This window comes from Panthera uncia, chromosome B4 (assembly GCF_023721935.1).
Source record: "Panthera uncia isolate 11264 chromosome B4, Puncia_PCG_1.0, whole genome shotgun sequence".
In the NCBI taxonomy this organism is placed as follows: Eukaryota; Metazoa; Chordata; class Mammalia; order Carnivora; family Felidae; genus Panthera; species Panthera uncia.
This window is the reverse complement of record NC_064809.1, coordinates 112,933,619-112,948,237: the sequence shown is the minus strand read 5'-3', so window position 1 is coordinate 112,948,237 and position 14,619 is coordinate 112,933,619. Positions and strand designations below refer to the sequence as shown.

The 14,619-nt window shown below is 45.0% G+C and overlaps 1 protein-coding gene across 5 annotated transcripts in view; it reads right to left on the bottom strand.

Annotated features, from left to right (window-relative positions):
* The window catches only part of PLXNC1 (plexin C1), a 149,919-nt gene that overhangs the window by 35,115 nt on the left and 100,185 nt on the right, over positions 1-14,619 (bottom strand). For all 5 annotated transcript variants that reach the window (XM_049627463.1, XM_049627464.1, XM_049627465.1 and 2 more), the window contains 4 exons: positions 11,521-11,559; positions 11,135-11,259; positions 9,619-9,817; positions 4,547-4,693 (listed from right to left, as the gene is read on the bottom strand). In XM_049627463.1, the coding sequence (XP_049483420.1) occupies positions 4,547-4,693; positions 9,619-9,817; positions 11,135-11,259; positions 11,521-11,559 (510 nt within the window). The remainder of the gene's footprint in view (positions 1-4,546; positions 4,694-9,618; positions 9,818-11,134; positions 11,260-11,520; positions 11,560-14,619) is intronic.

Here is a 14,619-nt window from a genome sequence, read left to right as displayed (position 1 = left end):
TTATTTTCTAATCCCAAGATTATGGGTGTGAGAAGAAAGGGTATGAAGAGGGAAGTCATTTAAAGCACTCATTTAACGCTTATTTTTCATTTTCCACTTCTTGCCATCAACTGGGGAATGACTTACCTAAAATGATTATAAAAAATGGTTTCACTTCTTTGATCAGGAAGCTCAGAACAGTAACTACGAAGTTAGTAATGGTTTCGGTATTATTGCAAGTCATAATGGAAATGATTTGCACTATGGTAGAGAGCAAAAGGGGGGAAAAAAAAAGCCCAAGAATTGTTAATTAACTTCACTGTTTCTCCACAAATGCTAGGAGTATTAAAAACAAGATTGCTGAAGTGCAAACATCAGGATTTAATGAACAATGGGATGTAACTGAAGTAACACAGAATGACTTAATCGGGACAGTGGGTTGTTTAATTATGGGGATAATGGATCTTCTGAAAGGACAAACTAATGGAACAGAAGGAGTTAGGGAGTGGTGGGGAGAGCCACCGTGTTAAAGGAAGCATGTAGATGTGAAACTCTCACTAGAGATAGCCGGGACTCTGTTATATAGGAGATATTTTATTAAACATGACTGTCCCCAAAATGGTAACTACTGGGTTCAGAAAGGCAGACTGGTGCAGGCTGGCATAAGTCTTCAATAAACCGTAGTGGAGGCATTAAGATTTCTATAGACATGTATCTGTACTTTTTCTAAGAATTTCTAATAATCTTAAAGACGTTCTCATAGATATGAGAACGAGGGCAATAATATGTTTGTCGGAGCACTGTTTCCCAGGGTGCCAAGATGCTATCTCTCAGATACAGCAGATTGGCAGGCTCATTTCCTGGGTTTAAGAGTTCAAAAAACCATTTCTCGCTTAACTTTGATTACAAGTCAAACTTCTCCTGCTAATTCAGCACACTTTGCTACGAGTTATTGGGTTTTCTCATCTCCTCTTGAAAGTGAAGCAAATGTCCTTTCTCCCATGTGGTGCACTTTCCTAGAACTGAAATCTTCATGCCTTCCTTTGCGCTTCCAAAATTTCAGGGGATCTGCTCTGAAATCATTCTCTCGACGCGGACACAGCACAGCCTGCAATCTCAGGGTGGGCCTGAGGTTCTCCAGCAGCAAATTGAACACGCCTAAAATGTTGTAAAGGGGGAAGAACCACGGAGCAAAAAGCTTATTCCTCTTCCAGCTGTCAAACCTGAATCCCCTGATATTAGAGGAAGTTTGCATGTGCGCAAACCCGGCTCGATGCTGGCATTCACGGGGGTGACCGTGCGTGGGGCAGCCTCTTCATCGAATGTCAGCCTGCAATGCCTTGATAGAGAAGGATGTTTCCCGTGATACCTGAGTAAGTATGGCCGTATGGGGCTTTTTGAGCAAAGAGAGGAATTTTTGCAGTGAGCAAAGAATTGCCTCTCAGAGCCCATTTGTTAGTAGAACGATTTCACGTATGAGAAATTGGCAGGATGTCTTTGTGTTCTAGAAAACACCCCAGACCTCAGGGAGAACATATCCTAATCTTAGAGGTGTGAAACCTAGCTCTCGGGTTGTTACATGAGGTGCTGTGTTTCTGAGCACTTAGCCAAACGGGAGTTTGGGGGGCCCCTTTTAAATGTGTCCCTGTCGTGGCAGCAGGCTCTGTCATTTCAAGTTGCTCGTGTGGCTGCTCTTGTTTTTTTCTCTGACTTTTCTTTCCTTGAAAGAATTTACACACACACACACACACACACACACACACACACACACACAGAATCGAGTTTGTTCAGCATACCCTGGTTTTCAATTACATAAACCACCTCAGGCAAATTTAGAAAATCAAGATCTCAAACCACTGGGTGTTCATGACGGGGGTGGCGGGGGGGGGGGGGGGGGGTCAGGAGGGAGGTAAGAAAGAAAGAGGGAGGGAAGAGGGGAGAAGGTGAGTAGAGAGGGAGGGGGAGGAGGAGGGAGGAAGGAAGAAAATTATAATACGATGGTTAAGTCTGGGGGAACTTGCCTGAAAGGAAATGAAAAACCTTAAATTTTTATATTGACCTTCTGCCAACATTTTGTCACACAAGCATAGCCCAGATCATGTGCCTTCTCTGGAGCTTCTAATATAACCATCCACCATGAAACAGGTTGGGGCAGGTACAATACAAGGGAGTAAAAATCATTTTTAAAGGCAAGGCCCCTGGAAACGAGCGGTCTACCCCTTTTCCAGTTCCTATCTACTGGCAAATCTGCATTTGAAAAGAAAGATCTATCTGGATTTCTAAATTCATAATTTCCCATTAGCCTTCTCCCCAGGGGCTATAAAGGAAAAGAGAATCCAAGAATCAACATGAATCCCTTCAACATCAAGAAACATTTGGATGAAGAGTTGAGAGTTAACAAATCCGAAACACATGGTCTTAATTGACTGTGAAATAAATAACGTTTCAAAATGAAAGGCGGAAAAAGTGTTTCCATGTAAAACATTAGAAAGGACTCAAACCTCCAAAGTTGCTTCGGGCATTTGACTCCTTCCCCACTCCCAGCTGGGTCCTCTCCTTCCCTCTCCTTCCTGCTGGGGGTTCATGCTTTCATGAAACTAAATCAGTGCTACATTTCCCCCAACCTATACACGCTCACAGATATTTCTCTTTGGGAATCCGTGGGGCCTGGAAAATGTTTCAAAGTGAAAGCATGAACATCCCTGGGGGTAGGACCGAGGCCCGGGGTCCGTCTTCAAACAATCATAGGGGAAGGTGTCGACAGGCCCTGATGCAAACAAAGTTTGTTTTGTTCTCCAAAACACCCTGCCCTCTCCGCGCAGGACGTACATTAGAATTATCTGGAGTGTTGAAAAAAAAAAAGTCTATCCGTGCCTGGGCTTCGTCCCCAGCAGTTCTGATTTAATCAGTCCTGAGGGGAGGCCCAGGCATCGGCCTATCTGGATCTGCGTTTCTAACAAGTGCCTGGGGAGGGGTGAATTAAATTTAATACAGATTTACACGGCCCGCACACAGCAGTCAGTGTCCTAAGTGCTTTACAGAACACTGACTCTGCACCCTTGCGACACCCCATGAAATAGGCAGGCACCATGATTGTCATCTCCACTGAGGAGACTGAGGCATAGGGAGCTTTGGAAACTTGCCCCGTGTCACGCAGGGGCAGAGGCAGGATACAGCGTGTGCCTCTTCATCACTATACCAGCAGTTCTCCTGGGGGGTCCGGGACCAGCTGCTTCTGCAGGGAGCGCTTTAAAAATGCAAAATCCCAGGCCCTCCGCAGACCTACTGAATTAGAAACTCTGGGGTGCTGCCTTGCAACTGGTGCTTGACGAACTCTCTAGTGGATTCTGATGCATGTTAAAATCTGAGAGCCACTGCCCCTCGCTTCTTGGCTACAGACAGTTGTAGTAACGGAAATCAGAACACTGAGAAATGTTGACTTTCTGCTCAAGCCTCCCGCCTTGTGGATGGCAGTCGGGCGTGGTGCCTTCAGGGCAGGGTAAGCTGCATGGGGCAGTGACCTAGAACTCGAAGCAGCCGATCTGTGGACTATTCTCCCACCAGAGGACGTAACCATAACACAGCCCACAGCGACGTGGTGCCTTCTCCAATTAGGGAAGGAATTCTTCCAGGATGACACCACGGTTCTCACCGTCCAGAGCTAAGCCACAGGAGACTCAGCCCCCTTACTGAGTAATACCAAAACCCCACCATCATTTTCTCCTCCTCCTCCACTAACGAGATTGTGAAGAAGCCCAGAGTCTCCACGAAGCTGAAGATCAAAACCAAATGACGGCGACCTCTTTCCCCGGTCTCCACGAGCAGAAAATGCCTAAGTAATTTCGGAGGTATTTGCCGGGCTTGGCCCTTTCTCTAAAATCTGTGAGCGCGCAGGAAATCGGTCTCTCTTCCTTTAGGAAGGGAAGAGAAGAGGGTGGTGGGGGGTAGGGATGGGTGAAAAGGAAGTTCTCCACCAGCAGCCAGGCAGTCATCTTCCTGGAGTGATTTACAGCGTTCCTCTAAAAATATCTATGAGATCACAGAACATTAAGTGCATGACACCAAACATTTGTAACTAATCCATGAAAATAAAGTAAGGGTGTCATGTTGCATGGGGAACACAGTGGAATTTGTCTTGTGTTATCGTTCTAAAATAAGACGGCCTCAATTTGGTTGAAATACATCTTCACACATTGTCTTCCAGAGCAGAGCCGTTTGAGAAATTCTGATTGCAATTATAAGTGCTGAATAGGGAGCACTTTGCATTTCCTTTGACGACGCTGAAAGCTATAAGCTATCCTGATATTAAAATCTTTGGAAATTGATGAGCACCCCAGGCATCATTACAAGCCTCCCCACCCCCATCCCAGTAATTAAAATCTATTATGTGAACACGTGTTAATAGTTTATCAACTACTGTTTTTAATTAACTCATCGTCTGAGGCCTCCCACAGTAGGAATGATACTGCTTCATTTTAAGTGGACCCCCCCCCACCCCCACCCCACCATCCAACTCCCAGCCAGGCTTCTTTCCGAGTCTGGAAGGAAGGCTTCATCACCAACATACCACAGTACTGAATTCTGGAACCTGCCACAGCAGCCAGTCTTCGTTGAGGGTGTACAGGGCTTTGCAAGTGATCACATCCACGGGACCCTTGTTTATTTTCTGGTTCAAGGTCGTTACCAGCAAATAGAATGGCTCTCCAACCGTCTCCTGGGAAGAGACACAAAGGCGACAGTTAGCGGTCTGCAGAATCCACTGTACTTTCTTCCAAAGAGTTAAAGTTTCAGTTTATGGCAGTGCGACAGGAGACAGGAGGCGGTGTCTTCTAACAATCCACACGAGACTCCCAAGAAAATACACACTGCTTCACTCAGGATTGGGTGCAAAACTCAGGAAGCGCCTCCTCTCCCCACACATGCAGGCACAGACACACACACACACACACACACACACACACACACCCAGAATTTACAGTCAACAGCATCACGAAGTTCTCAGAGGGTGGTTCTGTGACGTTTAAGCTTCTATATGGCAGACGGATGCTCATATTGGCTAATGCCTATAGGAGATGCAGAGGCCTAAGCTTTGTTTACATTCTTATTGAATCGCCCTTCTGAGCAAACCAAAAATAAACGGCATTAGAACGCACACACGATAATTAGCTCTGGTAACCAGAATAAATGTCAGAACATTTTGTACGTTTGCCAAGAGGGTACTTTTTGGTGTTAAGAGCTTCTCATGAAGGAAGTGGCCTTCAGTTATCACAATCGGTAGCCTTCCTCCCTTCTCCCCTGGTGCCGGCCAGCACCCTGTGGTTTGCAGAGCTGCGGGTGGGACATGTACCGGCAGCCTTTGCCTTTGCTGGTGTGGGGCCACTCGTGTACCCTAACTCCCTTCCCTGGGCCAGAGCCGACACCATAGCTCTAAGGCCTTCCTCCCAAATTCAGCCCATCCCGACTGCGTCTTGCTCCCAACTTCTGCCGTGTGCATCTGTGCCTACACCAGGGGCTACCTACCACCCTCAGGGGGACTGAAATGCCTCCACTTTGCAGCCACACTGTGCTTGCATGGGCTGTGAGCGGCTCAAGTGGGAGGCTGGTGTGTTCTATCATTTCAGCCTCACAGAGCATGCAGCCCCGGTCCTCAGTAGCATATTTGCTAAACAATCAAGGTCTACAATCAACAGACAGTAACCAAACATGGGAGAGGAAGAGCCAGGAACCTGGAAGTCAAACTGCCTTGGTGATGAGGATACCAGCCAAGTGGCTAAGGCTTGAAGCACCCGTTTACCGTTCAGTGTCACAGCCCGGCTTGAAAAGGAGAAATTCCACTGGGTCTCTCCCCTGCTCTCCCCTGAACAGGTAAACAAAGACCTCTTTCAAGATTCTTGGGATCTCACCCCGTCCCCCCCTCCCCCAGCCTGCCCATCCCATGCTTTATACTCCCTGCAAAAACATGTGCCCTCCCCAGTCCCAGGGTTTCCTTTGGTCCCCTTCTGCCACCCTCCATTCCACTGGCTTCCCTTTATCACGCTTCTCTTCCCTGCTGACATGTCCTGGAGTCTCTTCCTTAGTGGAGGACACAGTTGGAATGTTCAAAACTTTCCCAGGTGGGGAGAGAGCGGGGACTAGCACCTGACATTTAAATTCTTCTGGGAAACTTCCTTTATCTCATGGTTCGCAACAACGCTGCTCTCTTCTCTTTCCCTCTGTCCCCTTGGGTAATGTCCTGGCTGCAAACTTAGAACTCCCACTTCTCTTTTTCCCTCCAGCACGCATCAGAGACAGGGGTGAGTGTCCTTACGAGCCTTGTGGGCTGGATGTGCCCACAGAGGCTGTGGTTAGGGGTCAAGTGGGCTCTGCGGGGCTGGAGGGCAGCTATGGACTCCATGGCTTTGGAGTCAGGAGTTCCCCAGAATTCTCCAGAGTGCAGCTAGATGGAGGTAAGTAATATTTTGCCTTACACTGTTATCCACACCCAGGGTTCTAAACCTGGGTAATCATCACCAGAATTCCTTGGGGCTCATGTAAAAAATTCAGATGCCTGGACCCTACTGTAGGCCTACAGATCCAGAATTTCCGGAGGTGAGGCCTGGGCATCTGTGGTTTTAACACCTTCCCAGGGGATTCTGACGTGTATCTGGCTTAGAAAACTGTGAGGTCTGTCACTATTTTTTAAAAATGTGTGTTTATTGGCAGCTTTTCCTGCCCGTGGGTCCCATCCCCGTGCTTTAATAAAATCACCTTAAAAATACATTTATTTTGAGAGAGAGGGAGGGAGGGAGAGAGAGTGGGGGAGGGGCAGAGAGAGAATTCCAAGCAGACTCCGTACTATCAGCGCAGAGCCCGTCATGGGGCTCGATCCTACGGACCGCGAGACGGTGACCTGAGCTGAAGTCAAGAGTTGGACACTTAACCAACGGAGCCACCCAGGCGCCCCCTCTCCGTCACTATCGAACACAAGTTCTAAGTTAGTCACAATTGCTGGGGGCTTGGGTGTCTTACGGGACCAGAGAACACAGCTCCCCAGGGAGCCGGCTGTGGGGGAGTGCACCTTCCGGAACCACTCCTGTGATGGGAACAAAGCTCGGCCCCTTCACCTTCCTTTTCTTTGTGAGACCAGACTCTGGCCCTGGCTGAGCCAGAGGCTTTCATGCCTGTGATCTCCTTCTATCCTTAAATCCTCCCGTAAGCCTGCGGTACCCGCCTCACTGGGGAAGCAGTCAGCGGGGTGGCGAAGAGCTCTCAAACCCTGGTGCTTTCCCAAAACCAGCTGTGGGGTCCGAGGAGAGTCACGTCCACTCCGTGTGCCCCAATGCCCTCGTGTGCAAAATGGTCATCAAGATACTCCTCTCACAGGGTTAAATGAGAGGATGCCATGAGAAAAAGAAAGCAAAACTCTTAGCATGATGTCTGGCACACCCAATAAATGGCCGTTATTAGGAATACTTCCCTCACGGAGCCCTGGAAGTGGAGAGGAGGAAGTCACCGGGGGGGTCACAGAGCCAGTGGCATCTGGGCAACAGGGTGTGGGGCAGGGTGGAAGGACCAAGGCTGTCAGAGTCCCCTACCCCCCTGGGCTTCTGGTGTGGGACGTGAGACCCTCTGCAGCACAGGGAATTACTCCACTGAGAATGAAAGCCTCACTGACTGACTAGCTCACTGCCGCTTCCTCCTGGCGCGCGCACGGCCCTCACCGTCTCAAGTGCTCGACATACTCTTGAATCAGCACTGCAAATTCTTGACCCAGAATCCTCTGCTCAAGGGAGCCGTTTGGGCTTAGCGCCCAGATTTTTGGAACACCCTCGCCTCTTTAAGGCCCCAGGGGAGCAAAAACAAGGCTCCAACCGGCACTTGAGGGCTCAGATCCCAGGAGAGAGGAAACTTAAAACCAGTGACCACGCCCCCCTACGGAGTGGACAGAAAACAGTTGCTCAGGTGAGAAGTACCATTCCCAGAGACGCACAGCTAACTGGGGTTGACATGAATTTAGAGCCCAAACCTGCTGCTTCTACCCAAGACTCCCACTCCAGGGCTCTTTCTATTACCGCAGGATTCTCAAATGTAAGGCGCATGCAATGACTTAGAGAAGCTTGGAAACCACCCCCAGGGCTTGTGATTCAGTGGTGGGGCAGGAGCCTGCCTTTTAAGACTAAGACCCAGGACCCAGGTGTGGGGCCAGCCGCCTCTGTCTAGATGTGGTTGTGGCTGAGGCTAAGATGGTCGAAAGCAAAAACATTCACCCCAGAAGTAACTGCTCAACACCTCCCCAAAGCGTATGATGATTTATACCAAGTAAACAGAAAAGGCGGCAGATTTCATTAATCTTAATAAATGGGTAGCGCCTTGGGAGAGGAAGGCATCGGTTAAAAAAAGAAAAAAAACAAGAAAAAAACGTTGTGCATCTACTTGTAAGATTGCATTAAACATTAAACTAAGCACAGTCTATTTAAAGTGCTGCTTTTGGATCTAAACTTAAGTAGCACTGTTAAAACCTGTGGCATAACAGTGTATCTTATTCAAAGTTTAATTAGATTTTGGAACTAGCTACAAATACACAATTATGCAGTTTTGCTGGAATCTGGATGGCTGGTGAAATTAAAGAAGGTTAAGAATCTTCTGTGCAGGGGCCTCAGAGGGCTGAACGAAGATTGGGTTCAACAGAACACTCTTCTTTTCCTATTAATATTTTATAATAACAGCCAACATTTATGGAGTGCTTACTTGGTGACAAGCAATTACATGCATTTTCTCATCCAGGCTTCAGAACAGCCCTAAAATACTCTTCCTCCAATTCTATAGGTTATAAAATCAAGGCCGAGACAGGTCCGGAAGGCTCGTCTAGTAAGTGACGGGAGTCCAGATGCAGACCAGGAGGCGGGCTCCAGGACCCATGCTCTGACCCACTGGAGTCTGCACAAACTTTGCATTCAAAAGGATGTTAAGATTCAATCAGGCTACAACCACATTCAGACAGTAACTCCAACTGGAACTCAGGGGGCGGGCAGCTCTTTGGAGACTTGCTAAACAAACAGAACCATGTGGAAGGACTGGTTAGAATGGAGTGTAATTAGCTTCCTGTATTAGTAGGTAAACGGGTATTTCCAAGATGCTTCAGAGGCCCTTCGAGTCACGTGCTCCCTTCAGCATCTGAAATATTCTGTCCCCTCAGTCTCTTCTCTTAACTAGACCGCCTGGGCCCTGGTTGGTAATTACCGGTGTGATTTATACCCAAAGCCAATGGGTAGAAAACTGAAGTTACACGAGACAAATAAGTTCTAGGAATCTGTGGTACGACATCGTGCCTACTGATAACAACGCTGTTTTACACACTTAAAAATCTGGTAAGAGGATAGGTCTCATGTTAATTGTTTTTACCACAGTGAAATTGTTTCAAAGAGAAAAAAAAAAAAAGTTTTACCTGAGGAAATTCTAAATGAGTCACATTTACATAGGTTACAGCAAAAACAATTCTTATTTTCCCCTCCACTTGCTCCTGCCAAGGACCAAGTCTCAAAGAGGTTAAATGCTGACAGCATGGAGTGTTCAGGACTTACCCTGGCAAAGGCATTAGCATCTGCTAAAAATAACCACCTATTGTCTTACCTCTGACCGGCCAAGGGATAGGACACTTACCCGCAGAAAACCAGAAAGGCAGACCGACATCCAGTTTGTGAGGAGTTTTTCAACCACAGACTCTGTGCGTCTCAGCATGAGTTTAGGCTGCATGTTACTAGACTGTTCCATCAAGTCCCTGGTCAGCACCTCCAGGATGCTGGTTAGGTAGACCAGCTTGGTTTGCAGGGCAATGGTCAGGAAGGAGGCAAACAGACACCTGTTTAAAAATAGAGCCCTGGTTACAATACTCAAGATGTTGAAACAACTGTCCATCAGCACATGAATGGATAAAGAAAATGTGGTATATTTGCGTACCACACACACACACACACACACACACACACACACACACACACCGCCCCCCCCAACCCCGAATACCGTTCAGCCATACAAGAGAATGAAATCTTGCCATTGTGGAAACATGGATGGACCTTGAGGGCATTATGCTCAATGAAAAAATCAGAGAAAGACAAGTATTATGTGACTTCACTTACGTGTGGAATCTAAAAAAAAGAAAGAAAAAGAAGCAAGCTCACGGAAAAAGATTTGTGGTTACCAGAGGTGGGGGACAAAGGGGCAATTGGAGGGAGGTGGACAAAAGGTCTAAACTTCCAGTTATAAGAGAAGTAAATGCTTAGGGATGTCACGTGCAACGCGATGACTACAGCTACTCTGCTGTATGGTATGTTTGAAAGTTCTAAGAGAGTAAATCCTAAAAGTTCATCCCCCCCCGCCGCCCCCACTTTTTTTGTCTCTGTACGAGATGATGGATCCGAACTAAACTTAATTGTGGTTATCATTTTGCAATACGTGTAAGTCAGATCATTATGCTGCACAGCTTAAACTTATACAGTGCTGTATGTCAATTACATCTCAATAAAATTGAAAGAAAAAAAAGAAGGTATACAGATGATAAAGAAGCACATAAAAAAAGAGCCTTGGTTAATGAGGTTAACTATTCGCTGTGGCTGGGCTTGGCACTGATGGTATCTTCTAGAGAAGCCAAAGGGCGATGGGGTGCTGTCCTGTGGGCACTTGTATTCTTTAATGTCTTAGGTCAACCACCTTTGTCCTCAATCCATAAAAACCAGGCACCAATGTTAATTCCAGGACTTTTTATGTGTTTCTAGCACTTAAACTTTTAAATTAAAGTGGTAAACAAGAAGTGACCGTCTTTCCCAAATTTTCAGGTGTTTTTAGAAACAGAAAATAATACTTCTGCTTTTTTGATTCAGGACTCATGTTTTCTTCTTGGGGTTGGGTTTTTCAGGGTTTTTGTCTGTTTGTTTTGGTGGGAGGAGTATATGTGTGTGTGTGTGTGTGTCTTTCAAAACAGAATTTGCGTTGAGGTTGTGTGATATCTGAAATGGAGCAATCATGGCTTCATGACCCTTCGATCAGGCAGCCTCTATAGGTAAATCTACATTTTCAAGATACCGAGTTCAGGTTGTGGTTTGGAAATAAAACAAGGGGCTCAAGAGTTTTTATTTCCCCTACTTAATGACTTCCAAAATATAAATAAATTGACCAATACCTGTCCTTCACTGAAAAGTTCTTCTGTTTTTCAAGGGTGTGGATGACAGTAACAAGGAAACTTTTATTACAAATTAGGGCATCCAAGGCTGTGAGACTTTCATTCTTATCATTGGCATCTCTGTTCTGGAAAAAACAAATGGATATGATATGATATGATATGATATGATATGATATAATTAATATAATATAATATAATTAATATAAATATATAAACTTATTAAAGTTAGAAGATAGATCCACAATGGGTTTCCCAAAATGATAGTTATTTAATATTGAGTTCATGATTCCAAAAAACTCACAAAAATTCAATAATGGGGATGAGGAGGAGGAAGAGGACATGATGAAAGGCAATCATGGGCTAAAGATGAAAACTTATAGACTTACATGCATATCTTCAGTGAAGATGTGTGTGAAGCCACCTGACTGAGAGGAAGGAGACACTTTTATTATTCATAACATCCAAAGGAAATGAATAGTGTATTTTTGCTATAATACCCAAGTCCGTTTTAATAAAGTAGAGCCACTGGTTGCTAATCTGAAGAGCCTCTGGGCTTAGGTTCATTGTACATCCTCTGATACATAATAAATAATTATTCAGCTCTCCAGAAGCACCAGTGGATTCTGGAAGCCTCTAAGACGAAGAATGATTATTGCATCAGTCCCATTTTTGGTAGAGGAAGGAATCTCACACTTCAAAAGAACTGACTCGAAGGTGAAAGAAGTGGTAAAGAAGATTATGCAAATGTGCAGACCACTCCTCAAGCAATTTACCTTCTAAAGATAAATATGGAGTCGTCTCGGTAAGTTTTTACAAGTCTCAGCTTAGTCGTATCTACTGTCTCAATGTACAGGGTTACTGGAGAGGGCTTGAGTGGGGTGGTTAAAAGCTAGGATGTGGAGCCAAATTACTTGGGCTCCTGTCCTGGTTTTTTCACCTACTGGTCACTTGACTTTGGGCAAGTTATGTGACTTCTCTGTGTCTGACTTTCCTCATCTGCAAAATGGGGACACTCCTGATTCCCACCTCCTAGGCTTAGGGTGAAAACAAAACGAATAGGTGCACGGTAAGTTCTCTATGGCAGCTGTTTTTATTGTTTTTGTCACGAATTTATGGCAAACTAGACCGCAAGGCTACTGTTCTGCTGGTTTCTACAATTATTTTTGCGTGCTATGCTGTGTGGCTCCTGGATGTGAAATTTTAAATTTGAGTTTCCTTTTTTAATGTGTCATAAATCTGATTGGAATTAAATGATTAAATTTTAAAAGCATGCCGAGTAACACTTCAAATGAGTCAACAGAATGAAAATATAAACTTGAATATTCAGGTTTTTCTCTTCCTCTTTTTTAGGGGTAATATTTGAAACTTTAGGCTATTTTTATACCTCATTAAAGTAAATTTCTTCTGCAGAGGATTTTTGCTTTATAGTTTCAAATTTGTTAGCCTAAGCAGAAGACCTCAAACTATTTTGGTCATACTCTCCTCTAGTAATATGCAGAAAAATCAGACCTTGGGTTTGCATTTTCTAGTTCCTAACATTTTTCTGCTGAACCAACTTTATATGGACAGTTTAAACAGATTGATTCCTGACCTTAAATAGGGAAATGCCATGATGGCTCCCTGTATTCTAAGGTTCCTTCCTCCCTTCATTTAAATTTCCCTCTTCTAGGAGGTAGGATGCACTGCTCACTCTTATTTCTTCTCCTATGTTCAGCAAAACAAACCAGTCAATAGAATGAAAACAAAGGCTTTAAAAAGCCAAAAACCAAAGGGCAGGGCACAGAACCAGGTAATACCTTGGCCTCTGTGAACAATTTCCTGCGGTTTTGCCTACTGTTGTCTGGTAGGTGTTAACCACTCACGTTTTTCATCCAACACCCAACCTCCAGGCCTGGAGGATGTGGCTCCCGGATAGATCTGTAAAGGGCCTAATTGACACAGGACTTATCTGCAGCCTAGAATATATTTCAACTGGCACTGTGATCAAAGACTATGATCTTCTGGTTCTCTATATCTTTTATTATAAATTCAATTGTAACTTGGGTCTTTATAGGGTTCTGATAGTTATCCTTGTTTTTTCTGGGTCCTCTCCCGTAGTGACTCCTCCCGACTTTGGCTTTCATGTCTTTCCCAACTGCCATTCAAGATTATACATGACCCTGAGTTAAATCAGTTTGGCTTCTTGCAACTACAGTTGGCCCTTTAACAATGAGGAGGTTAGGGGCGTTGATCCTCTGCACAGTCGAAAATCTGCATATGACTTTTTCCCCAAACCTAAATACTAATAGTCCACAAGGGGTGGACCCCTTCTGGTGGACAAGAAGCCTTACCAATAACATAACCCATTGATTAACACAGTTTATATGTTTTTTTGTATTGTAACTGTATTCTTATAATAAAATAAGCTAGAGAAAAGAAAATATTAAGAAAATCATAGGGAAGGGGGGCACCTAGTTGGCTCAGTCGGTTAAGTGTATGACTCTTGACTTCAGCTCAGGGCATGATCTCACACTTTGTGAGATCAAGCCCTGTGTGGAGCTCCATGCTGACAGCATGGAGCCTGCTTGGGATTCTATCTCTCTGCCCCTCTTCTACTCATGTGTGTTCACATGCTCTCTCAAAATAAATAAACTTTAAAAAAAAAAGCTATAAAAAGGGGCGCCTGGGTGGCTCAGTCAGTTAAGCGTCCAACTTCGGCTCAGGTCATGATCTCGCGGTCTGTGAGTTCAAGCCCCGCATTGGGCTCTGTGCTGACAGCTCAGAGCCTGGAGCCTGTTTCGGATTCTGTGTCTCCCTCTCTCTCTGACCCTCCCCCTTTCATGCTCTGTCTCTGTCTCAAAAATAAATAAATGTTAAAAAAATTTTTTTTTAAAAGAAGGTTTTAATAAAAAATTTTTAAAAAGCTATAAAAGAAAACCATAGGGAAGAGAAAATACATTTATGAGATTGTACTGTTTTACTGAAAAAAATCCATGTATCAGTAGACCCGTGCACTTCAAACCCGTGTTGTTCAAGGGTCAGCTGTATCTCTCTTCTAAAATAATACAGCATTGTTCCTGGGATTCCCCGCCCGCCCTCCAAAACAGTCAATTTGCAACAGTGTCTTTTGCATTCATCACTTATCTTGCTCTTGATTACCGAATTTAGAAGACAGGGCAATTTCTTTTTCAGGTCGCAGTTTTACTCCCTTCAGCACTCAAGAGCAATCATTAACCGTAAAAGCCCACACAATCCTCATGTTGATGGTAGAAATCTCTGTTATTTTATTGCTATTAAATTCTTAATGGGGATCTCAGATAGCAGGTGAATAGGACTGGTGATGTCCTGCATAGTCATCCTGATTCAGGGAATTGAACCCCCCTCCCTAGGTGGTGTTCTGCCATAGAAATGGATGGATGAGGTGGCAAAAATGCAAGCCTGGGTGCCTGGTACTCCTGGAGGAGAAGTTTAAAAAATATATTGTACCAGCACAAAAAACTGAGGAC